At 38.3% G+C, this 12,620-nt stretch overlaps 1 protein-coding gene across 4 annotated transcripts in view; it reads left to right on the forward strand.

Annotated features, from left to right (window-relative positions):
• WDR44 (WD repeat domain 44) overlaps positions 1-12,620 on the forward strand; it is an 88,796-nt gene that overhangs the window by 34,788 nt on the left and 41,388 nt on the right. For 2 of the 4 annotated variants that reach the window (XM_032330170.1, XM_032330172.1), the window contains exons 3-7: positions 2,865-2,939; positions 5,492-5,542; positions 9,108-9,744; positions 10,172-10,302; positions 11,386-11,481. In XM_032330170.1, the coding sequence (XP_032186061.1) occupies positions 2,865-2,939; positions 5,492-5,542; positions 9,108-9,744; positions 10,172-10,302; positions 11,386-11,481 (990 nt within the window). The remainder of the gene's footprint in view (positions 1-2,864; positions 2,940-5,491; positions 5,543-9,107; positions 9,745-10,171; positions 10,303-11,385; positions 11,482-12,620) is intronic. The other 2 variants (XM_032330171.1, XM_032330173.1) reach the window with 1 other exon arrangement.

The following is a 12,620-nucleotide window of genomic DNA, read 5'->3' on the forward strand; positions in this document are numbered from 1 at the left end:
ACTGTGAGGAGGGTACAAGTGGCTTTCTAATATCCAACAGAGATGGAGGGAAACCATGGACTGAATTGCTAGACACTGAATGATCCTACCATACCTCTTTTTTTTTTTTTAGGTTTTATTTATTTATTTGAGAAGAGAGCATGATCAGGGTGGGAGGGTGGATGCGGGGAAGGGACAAAGTATGAGGGAGAAGCAGACTCCCCACTGAGCATGGAGCAGGATGCAGGACTCAGTCCCAAGGCCTTGAGATTATGACCTGAGCTGAAGGCAGATGTTTAACCAGCTGAGCCACCACCCATGCACCACCCCTCCCCCAACTATACCTCTTAAGGAAATCTATTCCTGGGGTTGTGATAGGCATGGGTTAAAGCAATGGCCTGATGGTGGGAAGCTGGGATTTGGTAGGCCTTGTGCTTTGATAATGCAGCAGCCCATCTTCTGAAGGAAGCAATAACTGAGGCGTGTCTGAACTTCTAGTTGGTGTTGGTTGTCTGCAGACACACTCTTGGCTTCCATTGCTTTACCTCCACAGCCTGATCAGGGTGCTAGGGGAAAGACCTGAACCTTAGACATACCTGAGAGAGAATCACAGATGACTATATATGTGCTGGATCAGGTTTTACTAAGAAACCTTCTGATGAACTTCTCTAGAGATTAGATCCTCTGGTAGGTGCCATATCACTCCATTAAACTTGTGACTTAACCGCAGTTTACCTTATAGAGGTTGATACCTTTCAAAGGTTCAAAGTCCAGGAGAGTTTTGTTAAAGCTAGATAAAATAGAAGTCTCACCACTGCTTGGCAGTTTTGATCAGTGTGACAATGTTACTCTGTGATGGTTGTAAGTACTTAATTCAAACAAATTAAATTGAGGCACAGGAATTATTAGTGTGTATGTTTGCTAGGTTTAATTTAGGGAACATACCCATGGAATTAATGTTGTATAGTGCTTCTGATTTTCCTACTAATGAACAGTTATTGGAGGATAATTGTATAAATGTACTTAATTCGTAAGATAGTTGAAGCTGGTTCTCTAATATGCATTAACTGTACTTGATGACCATCAGCCTTTCAAGTATTCTCTGTCCTTCATCTTATCAATATTATCTTACCTAATTGGTTTTGATCAGTTCTTTTTCTTTTAGTTTAAAACCAGAATTTGATTAAAGATACATAAACTTAAGGTATGTGTATTTACTAAAGAAATGCCAGAGCCACGCATTATTCAGCATTCATTTAGCAAATGCTTACCTTTCCTGGCACTGCTTTAGGTGCTGGGTACATAGTGGTAGACAGAGCACAGCCCCTGCTCTCATGGAGCTTACATTCTAGCGGGGCAGGGAAGAGATAAAAAAAAAAAATAAGCAAGTTAACAGGGTCGTTTCAGATGGAGATAAGTACGATGAAGAAATGGAAAATATAGATAATGTGATAGAAAGTTAAGCAGGTAAGGATATTTTAAGGTGGTCAGGGAAGGTTTTTGTCACCCTAAGGTGGTAAAAAACCATCCAGTTGGCCATAGTGTGATTATAGGGTTATGGTGGCCAAGGGAGATGAGAAATACAGAAGGTGTCAAAGATGTAGGCCTTCATGGGTTGTGGTAGAGTTAGGATTTTTTTAACCTGACACTTTAAACTCCATGAAACAACTTTTCAGCTTGAAGATATCGGAAATCCTAAGGAAATGTCTCTAACACATTAAATCTTCAGCATTATGTTGATCTGGAGTAATTTTATCACATCACTTATCATGATCATATCCTAATACTTGTAGAAGTGCTACCTTCATATGTACATCGTTATGTGCCTTGGGTTGCTTATCTGTCAAAAATGGTTATTGTGACCTTCTCTGACTCAATCATGTGTACCAAGAATTATGAAAAGTTTTTTTTTCTCAGTATCATTAATAGCATTCAAATTGCTATACTTCTGTAAACATAATGACATTTTAGAATGGAGACAAATACTATGTTTACATTTGCAAATGTGTAATTGTCTTATTTTACCAGAATTTTTTTCCCAGCAGAAAAGCCATACCCATTTCTACGTTGTCTAACCTCCCAAATATATATATATATGTACGTATGTGTATATGAATGTATACGTAGATATATATGTATTTTTGGTGGGTTTAATTTTCATCTGTTACTGTTTGGAGGACTTTATTTAACTTCTGTTGTCTTGATTCCTTTCATCTAAAGCATGTAGCATTTTTAAGAAAACTGTTCTCTGAATGTGGTTTTTTACATAATGTACTTTTATATTTATGCATATTTATGGAGCAATACTCTGGGAAAAATAGGAATTCTGATTCTTGCTTTAAATCCTTCATCCTATTTTTAAAAAATCCTTCATCTTTTTAAACTACAGAGGTACTCAGTAGTTTTTACCTTCCTGTATGGTTCTTAATGTTAAAAAGATGGGCACAGTTATAGGAAAATAACTTATTGCCATAGAAATCCGAAAATTGGGTGCCTAGGTGGCTCAGTGGGTTAAGCCTCAGGTCATGATCTCGGGGTCCTGGGATGGAATCCTGCATCGGGCTCTTCGCTCAGTGGGGAGCCTGCTTCCTTCTCTCTCTCTCTGCCAGCCTCTCTGCCTGCTTGTGATCTCTCTCTGTCAAATAAATAAATAAAAATCTTAAAAAAAAAAAAAGAAATACCAAAAATTGCTGACCAGTAGTAACCTTATACAAATCACATTTTCCTGCTTAGCATAAAATACCTGGGCATCTTCCTCAGACAAACATCTAAGCCCTTTATGGGCCTTTGCTTTATTAATGCTGTGTTTTCTAATTTGTACCCATCTTAAGCAGAATTTTAAAGAAGTCATCATTTGATCTGTTTTTCTTTTCTTTTTAATATAGGAAACTGAGAACACTGCACACCAAGTTGGAAATGAGTCTCCTGTGCAAGAACTCAAACAAGATGTGTCTAAAAAGGTTGGTAAGATATAATGCCAGTATTAGTTTAACAAATGTCATATGTATATGTTGTATTTAAAGTGGAAAACTTTCTATATCATTTTAGTACAGTGCTGTGTACTTGGCAGATGTTCAGTAAATGTTCCTTGAATTTTGAGTTTGAGATTAAAGACACATCAGACTTTTTAGAGGTCATTTCAGAAGCAAACTAGTCTATCATTGTTCCTTTAAACAATATTTTGAAAAATGTTTTGCAATGTATTTTTATTTTTTATGCTCTGTTTTTATAGAATAAGCTGTGGCTATTCTTGAAGTTACTACCCAGAGTTAAAAAGGTTTTGAAAAGCTCAGTGCAGCAAATTCTGATGTCTTTAGGAGCTAGAGGTTACAAGAAGTCATTACTCTGATAATGCCTTTGATACCTTTTAAAGAATTAATGCTTTAAAGCTTTAGAGTTCAGTTTACTAGAAGAGACTGAGCACAAGATAAAAATTTTGACAATGGGTAGTTCATAGAATCAGGAGAAAACCCGAGGAGAAAGGATGCCTTGTGTTCATTCAGTTATACTTCTTGTGAGTACTTTCTGGGCCTCTGGCCCCGTGTTAGTGGGTTTCTGGAGACAAGGAACATGACACATTCTCTGTCCCAGGGTTTCTCAATAGTAACACTTTGGGCTGAATTATTTTTTATTGCGGAGGGAAGGAGACACTTTTCTGTGCATCATAGGATATTTAGCAGCGTCCCTGGCTTCTACCCACTAGACATCAGTAGATTCCTCCCTACCTGCACCCTACCGTGACAACTAAAAATGTCCTACAGACATCATCGGAATTCTGGGAAGGAGTACTAGGCCAGATCACCCTCGATGAAGATCCATTGTTCTTCCCTTATGGAATTTATAAATTTAATGAACTCCATATTTTAAGTGTTATTTTATTTTATTTATTAGGGAGGGAGAAAGAGTGGGGAGGAGCAGAGAGAGAGCGAATCTTAAGCAGACTCCATGCCCAGCATGGAGCCCAATTCCACAACCCTGAGATCATGATCTGGGCCAAAATCAAGAGTCAGATGCTGAGGAATGCCTGAGTGGCTCAGTCAGTTGAGCGTCTGCCTTCAGGTCAGGGTCATGATGCCAGGGTCCTGGGATCAAGTCCCACAGTGGGCGCCTTGCTTGCCAGGGGGCCTGCTTCTCCTGTCTGCCATTCCTCTTGCTGTCCTCTCTCTGTCTTCCTCTCTGACAAATAAATAAATAAAGTTTAAAAAAAAAAAGAGTCTGATGCTGAACCAACTGAGATACCCAGGTGCCCCATTGGACTCTATATTTTAATATTGATCAGCTTTTTTCCTTTAAAAGGAATTTTGGGGGGAGAAATGGTATTGTGTATCAGCATAAATAAGACAACAAAACTAATACCATTTTTTTCCTTTTTAGATCAGAAGTTGCCCACAGTTCTACACTGTAACAGTGGTCTTAATTTTTCAGCATTCCTTTCAGCATTCCTCTCATGCATTTGCATGCATTTTTGTTTTTTTGGTTTTCTTTGCTTAATAATAGTGTAGAAAGAATTCTGTGTTTTACTTTTTCCTCTTACCATTATTAGTTTTCATCATATTTCTACACAATTTCAATATTTAATTTTCATTTGATAATGTCAGTTTCTGTCTAATGTATTATAAGGCATCTAGCCATTTTTATTGTTGAAAACTTGAAATGTTTCTATTTTTTCCACTAGAGTTCTTCTTTTCCTTCTTGAGAATTTTTTTTTAGGATAAATAATAGTGTCCAAAAAAGGTGATTTTTAAGGAGACTTTAGAAACTGAAAAAATAGTAAACATTATGGAACAGTTGAGTGAAGCTTAAGGCTAAGTCTCACTTTAAGTTCTAGTCTTTTCAGTTGATTTAAGTATCACATCTGAATGATAAAGGCTGTGGGAATATACACTGCTCCAGGCAGGACATAGTCCCTGTCTCCAGGAGCTTATTATGTTTTAGTAGAGGCAATTAGTTAAACACAAAACTGAATGTAAAGTGTTTATATAAACTTACAAAACTGCAATAAGAACAGAAAGGGAGACTTAACTTCCTACTTGAGGATAGGAATGGGGAAGACCTCATGGAGGAAGTAAGGTCTGAGCTGGTTCTTGATGAATGGATAAGATTTACACAGGCAGGGGTGAGATTTGAAAGGCATAACCAAAGGCATGGAGAAGAGAAAATGAGCAGAATGGTTGCAGATGAGACTAGAGCCCCAGCTTAGGGCCAAACTATGGGAATGCCTCTTATATCATTCTAAAACATCTGGTTTTATAGTCACTGGAAAATCAGTTTTTTGAAGCAGGGGGGTTGTTGTGGAGCTAACAGTTGCTTTAACATGTTTATCTCTATGTTGGTCTCTTTTTTAAAATTTCATTTGTCATTATGTTCATTATGCCTTTATTAAATATAAACAACAAAACAATTTGGGGACTGACTCAAGCACCATTTGCCATAGAGATCCTTTTAGTTTAAAGAAAGTACATTTTGGAAGTATGTCCAGGGGAGAATATGATAATTCTTTTGTAATACAAAGGGTGAAGTGATGGAGTTCGTATCACAGAAGATGAGAAGGGAAGATAAGAGGGTGTGTCCCCTGTTAGTGTGTCTTTTTTCCTCTTCTATTTTTTTAAATTAACATATAATGTATTATTTGTTTCAGGGGTACAGGTGTGTGATTTATCAGTCTTACACAATACACAGAGCTCACCACTACACAAACGCTCCCCAATGTCCATCATCCAGCCACCCCATCCCCCTCCACCCCCTTCTGCTCCAGCAATCCTCAGTTTGTTTCCTGAGATTAAGGTTTGTCTCCCTCTCTGGTTTGGTCTTGCTTCATTTTCCCTTCCCCTCCTCTATGATCCTTTGTCTTATTTCTCAAATTCTTCATATCAGTGAGATCGTATGATAGTTATCTTTCTCTGATTGACTTATTTCACTTAGCATAATAACCTCTAGTTCCATCCACATCTTGCAAATGGCAAAAGTTCATTTCTTTTTTGATGGCTGCATAATATTTGTGTGTGTGTGTGTGTGTGTGTGTGTGTGTGTGTGTGATAAATTTTCTTTATCCATTGATCTGTCGATAGAATTCTAGGTTCTTTCCAGTTTGGCTATTGTGGACATGCTGTTAGAAACCTTGGGGTGCACATGCCCCTTCGCATCACTATGTTTGTATCTTTGGAGTAAATACTCAGTAGTGCAATTGCTGGGTCATAGAGTAGCTCTATTTTCAGCTTTCTGAGGAAGCTCCATGCTGTTATCCAGAGTGGCTTCACCAGCTGGGATTCCCACCAACAGTGTTGCATCCTCACCAACATCTGTCATTTCCTGGCTTGTTAATTTTAGCCATTCTGACTGGTGTGAGGTGGCATCTCATTGAGGTTTTGATTTGGATTTCCCTGATACTGAGTGATGCTGAGCACTTTTTCATGTGTCTGTTGGCCATTTGGATATCTTCTTCACAGAAATGTCTGTTCATGCCTTCTACCCATTTATGGCTGGGATTATTTGTTCTTTGGGTGTTGAGTTTGATAAGTTCTTTATAGATTTTGGATACTTGCCCTTTTTATCCAATATGTCGCTTGCAGATACCTTCTCCCATTCTGTCAGTTGTCGTTAGGTTTTGTTGACTATTTCCTTTGCTGTGCAAAAACTTTTGATCTTGAAGTCCCAATCTATGTTGGTCTTGATTCTCACTGTTCTTTTGGTCTTTCCCTGCTTGCTACCTCCTGAAGCCCAGAAAATAAAAATTACAGGGTTAGGTACCACACGTACGTGCCATGAGGGCTTGTGGAGAGGGGGAAAATATGGGCCTTGTGTTTCAAAAGCTAATATCTGCTATGGAGAATATATAGAAAGAGCTAGCTCATATACTACTTTGTGTTTATATTATAGTTCATACTGTAGTGAATGGTAAGACTGATACAAGTTTAGTGAAGGGATAAGGGATTGGGGAAGACTTATGGTTTTTGACCTCATTTTAACCCCTCTTCTGGCATTAGCCTTTCCATTATGCATTTCAGACCTTCATGCTCACTGCGCCCACATGTATCCTGTTCACTTTCAGCAGATAACCTTGTTTCTGACTGTAGGAAGACATTAGAGACTAAGAAGCCTGAATTTATACCGTTTCTGCTCTCACTTCCCTTGTCTGCAAATTCATTTTTATCTTTTGCCTCTTTTTCAAGTCTGAGAATATAGTATTTTTTTTCTGTCCAAAGTAGCATGGTATAATATAAAAAACACTGGATTTTTGGGAAAAACCTGGATTTCAGATTCGACTTTGTAGTTTACTAGCTGTAGGACCTTGGACAAAATATTTTTTCTTGGACAAAATTCTTAATGCCTTTACCTCAGATTCTTGTTTCTATAGAAGGGAGATAATCTAGCTATCTCAAGGCCTGTGTGATGATTAAATAGAAAATATGTGTGCAGGCCTAATACACAATAGACCCTCTTTCTTTTGTTCTCCAGAACTTTGTTATCTTACTTTACATTGGCTCCTTCCCCTCAGCTTGTGAAAATGCTGGGTCACTTTCTTGCAGCCTCTTCCATTTATAGTCAAGCCTTTTGAAAACATGGGTTGTGCTGGCTATCTCTATGTTGTCACCTCTTACTCATTCTTAAACCCACTGGCTTCTGTTATCACTGAGGTACTCAGTGCTCAGTAACCACCTAATTGACAAAGTAGGTGGATCCTAGTTAATATTCCTGTGTTAAAAGTGTGATCAAAACTAAGATAAGGGGGCCTGGGGGGCTCAGTTGGTTAAGTAACTGCTTTCCACTCAGGTGGCCCTGGGATCCAGCCCCATGTTGGGCTCCTTGCTCAGTGGGGAGCCTGCTTCTCCCCCTCCCTCTCTCTCTGCCTGCCACTCTACCTCCCTCCCTCCCCCCCCCAGCTTATGTTCTCTCTCTCTCTCGGATAAATCTTTTTTTTTTTAAAAAAGACTAAGGTAAAAATTTGAAGGTTGAGAAAAATTATGTAGACTATGCTGGGAAATCAGAGAGGAATATTATTGAGCAGCAGTTATGTTGGGTTCAAGTCAGCAAGAATTTGTGGTAAGCGAGATCAGGATGGCTCTGTGATACGTTCTGTTAACTTTCTGGAGCCAAGGAATTGAGAAAGCAGAAGTCATCCGTAGTTGGGCATGGTGGAAATATAAGTGGACTGAGAGATTTTATGTGGTAATAATGACAGTACTGGGTAGAAAATACCTTTTCTTTTAAATGTTGGTAGAACATATAGAAACCCCATCTGTAAGTTTCAGCTACAGAGAAGAAATAAAAAGGGAAAGGCCAAGGTGAGCTGAGGGTTTGAACTCTTTTCGTGGTCCTGCCATTTCTCTGAATGGTGCAATATTACGTGTAGTTTGTTTAAGAATGTTAATCTCCCTGCATCTGCTGGCTTTTTCTGTCTTAGGCTTGAGTTCAGAAGTAAACAATTCTTTGTGCTAGGTGGTTTTGAGTCTTATGGTTTTGTTAACTAGGCTCAAAGCAGTAGGTTGTTACTGAAACTAACTTGGCATAAATATGTAAATGAAGAATGACATGAAGAGTCTGAATGTAAATTTAGGTCTGAACTTTATTTTACAAGGTTGGTTGAACTTTGTGATTATACATGCTAACAGATTCCCTTTTATAATGGCTAAAAGTTCAGATTCTGGAACCAGACTCCCAGGATTTTTGCCAACTTCATCGCTTACAAGCTCTGTGTCCTGGGACAAATCACTTGATCCCTCTATGCCTTTGTTCCTTCATTTGTGTAATGATGATATTAAGAATGCAATCGCATATGGTTATTTGTGAAGATTAAAAATGTAGGGAGGGGCGCCTGGGTGGCTCAGTGGGTTAAGCCTCTGCCTTTGGCTCAGGTCAGCATCTCAGGGTCCCAGGATCAAGCCCCACATCAGGCTCTCTGCTCAGCAGGGAGCCAGCTTCCTCTTCTCTCTCTGCCTGCCTCTCTGCCCACTTGTGACCTCTCTCTCTCTCTCTGTCAAATAAATAAAATCTTTAAAAAAAAAAGATTAAAAATGTAAAGTGTTAAGAACATTCCCTGGCACATAGTAAGTACTATGTAAATGGTTAGCTGTTGTGTTCTTGTAAATAGCCTCATTTTTTAAAGCTGGTTTTTTTTAACCTTTCATCAGATTATTGAAAGTATTATAGAGGAGACTCAGAAAGTACTACACCTGGAAGATGACTCCTCAGATTCTAAAGGAAAAGGGCACTCTGACCAGGCTACTGCCAGTTCTGTCGTGGCTGGAACAGATCTTAGCAATATACCTGGACTATTAGCCATAGATCAAGTACTACAGGAAGATTCCAAAAAGGCAGAGAGTCAGAATGCAACAGAAGAAACTGAATTAAAATCAAAAAGACGTTTTCCTTCTGATGACTCCTATGAGAAGTCAGTAGATGAAATCACTAAGTTAACTGAAGTTAGTTCAACTGAGCCACATCATGTGCCTGAAACGGAAACAGAAGTATTGAACAAGGAAGCCATGGAAGTCAAAGGAAGTGAGGTTCTAGAACCTGTGTCCTCAGACTCTTCATCTGCTAAAGATTTTGCTGCCATGGAAGAAGTGGCTCCCGCCAAACCCCCTAGACAGCTCACTCCAGAGCCTGACATTGTGGCTAGCACAAAGAAGCCTGTTCCAGCGCGCCCTCCCCCTCCAGCTAACTTCCCGCCTCCGAGACCCCCACCTCCGTCTCGGCCTGCTCCGCCACCAAGAAAAAAGAAAAGTGAATTGGAGTTTGAGGCCCTTAAAACGCCTGATCTAGATGGCAAGTATTTAACTGAGAAATAACTTTTTGTGGAGAGATTCTGGAGTTGAAACTCTGACTTCCTGGTTTTGTTTCAGTTTATGCTATATACAACCACATCATGACCATGCCCAAGTTTTAAAACTTATTTTAGTGATGAAAAGTGAGAATGTTTACATTGGTAGTAACCATGTTCTAACATTTTAGTAGACTTCAAACTTTCAAATCTGTTACTATGGGAGACTCAAGAGGAATTGAAATGACTTGTTTGAACCCTGGTTTCTCCATATATAAAATGAGAGTAATAAAACCACTTTCCTCATGGGATTGTTGGTAAGAATCAGACAAAGGTTAAAACACTTTTTAAGCTCTATATAAGGTCCTGTATAGATACTAGTTATTGCCATTATCCTCCTCCTCATTATTATTATCATCGTCGTCATTGCAGTTCCCAAAGAGAATATCGCATCTGATACTCTCCTAAGTTCGAACATGCCTTCAGAGAATACAGTCAAGGATTCCCAGCCCTCTCTTGACTTGGCAAGTGCTACCAGTGGAGATAAAGTAGTTACTGCCCAGGTTGGTGAATTCATGTTATATTTGATAGAGGCTTTAACTTTCTGTAGCTGTCCAGTTTGTTGCTTGTTGAACCTTCTTCTCCAGGCAGAATATTTCCTTGTCCTTAAAATCTGGCCTTCTTAAACCCCTTTTTTAGCTCTGCTACTGCATAGCTAGGTGATTCTAACAAACTATTTTTTAATATCTGAGTTTCAGATGTCCCATTGATAAAATGAGGGGAAAACCTTCCTTGGAAGGTGTCTTGCAAGGACGAAATGAGCTGAAGTATACCAAGTACTTGGCATGCAGTAGGCAATCAAAAAAATGAAAGATGCTGCTATTTGTAATATTATTATATTGTTAATAAACATCAACTATAGTCTTCATTTACCTTACCTGTGATGGTCAAAATTGAGGACTTTTATTTATAATATCCTCTACCTAATCATGAAACAAAACCTTCATATATAGGCTATATCTATATATGAAGCAATAGAAAGCACCTGATAGCATGAATTTTTACCATAGCCCAATTTCTGGGACTGAAAGCTTACTTGTGTGGTAGCTGTGGTAGGGACAGGTTAGCAAACGGGGAGATATGGCACTTCAGTCTTGTCATAGCCTTAGCACAGAGACTGGCAGTAGTGTGTTTTTGTAGAGTCCCTGAACTAAGAATAGGCTTTACATTTTTAAAGAATTATAAGGGGAAAAAAAAGGAATATGTGAAGCAGAAAGCCTAAAACATTTACTATCTGGCTCTTTATAGAAAAGGTTTGCCAATCCCTGCCTTCGAGATAAGCACAAGTATAACCCTGATTAATGGCACTCTTAGTGCTGGCATTCTGCTAATAGAGAACTGCTTTCGGGTCAGGTTCAAATGGAACGTCTATTTGCTTTCAAGACGAAGACATTATTTCTTGGGCAGCAGTGTTTTTCAGCATGTTGGGAATAATAAAGGACCGAAATGGAGTATTTCATTTAAATTTTCAGTAGGCTCCATTATGTGAATTATGGAATTCTTTAGAGCTATGTGTGGTAATGAATAATTGAGTGTTTATAGAAATTGACTCCATCTACTTTCTGTTTATAACATTATAATTTTAGGAAAATGGAAAAGCACCTGATGGGCAGACCATAGCAGGGGAAGTGATGGGCCCTCAGAGACCTAGGTCCAACTCCGGGAGAGAGCTTACTGATGAGGTATAATTAGATTTGTTTTGTTCTTAACGTAAAATATAAAAACCATAATGAGAAGATGAAGAAGTTCTTAAGATGAATGGTGGTGATGTTTGCACAGCATTGTGAATGTGTTTAATACTGCTGAACTATATACAACCTAAAAATATTTTACCATGATTAAAATTTTTTTTAAGTTTATTGCTGTTAAGCAAAAAAATATAAAGTAGAGCAAAAGATAAAAATTGATGATTTTCTTAGTTTTTAAACATTTATTTATTTATTTATTTATTTGCTTATTTATAAGCACTACATCCAGTGTGGGGCTCAAACTCACAACCCTGAAATCAAGAGTTACGTGGTCTACTGACTGAGCCAGCCAGGCATCCCAGTTTGGGGGTTGTTTTTTTGGTTTTGTTTCTTTGTTTTTAAAGATTTTAGTTATTTATTTATTTGAGAGAGAGAGAGACAGAGATAGCAAATGGAGAGAGAGGAGCAGGCTCCCCACTGAGCAGGGAGCCTGACTCAAGGCTTAATCCCAGGACCCTGGGATCATGACCTGAATCAAAGGCAGACGCTTAACTGACTAAGCCACCCAGATACCCCAGTTTTTGTTTTTTTAATATTTTGGAACTTGTAACTCTAACTTAAAACTACCTTTTTTATACTATTATGGGGTAGAAAAAATGTATTGAGAACAAAGACCAAATTTAATAGAGAGTGAGCTTAAAAAGAACTTGATGTTATAATTACATGTTTTTATACTTGCTGGGTGATAATACAGTGTTATACAGACTCAGTACTTACTTACCATTAAAATTTAGTATATATTGATTGGCCAATTCTGAATAAAGTTTTTGAAGCAAAATCTTAGTTTTGTTTTGTTTTTTTTTTTTTAAGATTTTTTTAAAGTAATCTCTACACGCAATGTAGTGCTCAGACTCAACCCCAATATTGAAGCTGCGTGCTCCACCGACTAAACCAGTCATGCGCCCCAGTTTTCATTTCTTTTAAATGATACATTTAAAAAAATTATTGTACTTTGGAAAACAGTATGGCAGTTCCTCAAAACCTTAGACATTGAGTTACCATGATCCAGCAGCTTTACTCCTATGTGTACACCAATAGAAATGAAAATATATGTCTACCCAAAAAACGTACAC

The sequence above is a fragment of the Mustela erminea genome, chromosome X, assembly GCF_009829155.1.
Source record: "Mustela erminea isolate mMusErm1 chromosome X, mMusErm1.Pri, whole genome shotgun sequence".
Classification (NCBI taxonomy): Eukaryota; Metazoa; Chordata; class Mammalia; order Carnivora; family Mustelidae; genus Mustela; species Mustela erminea.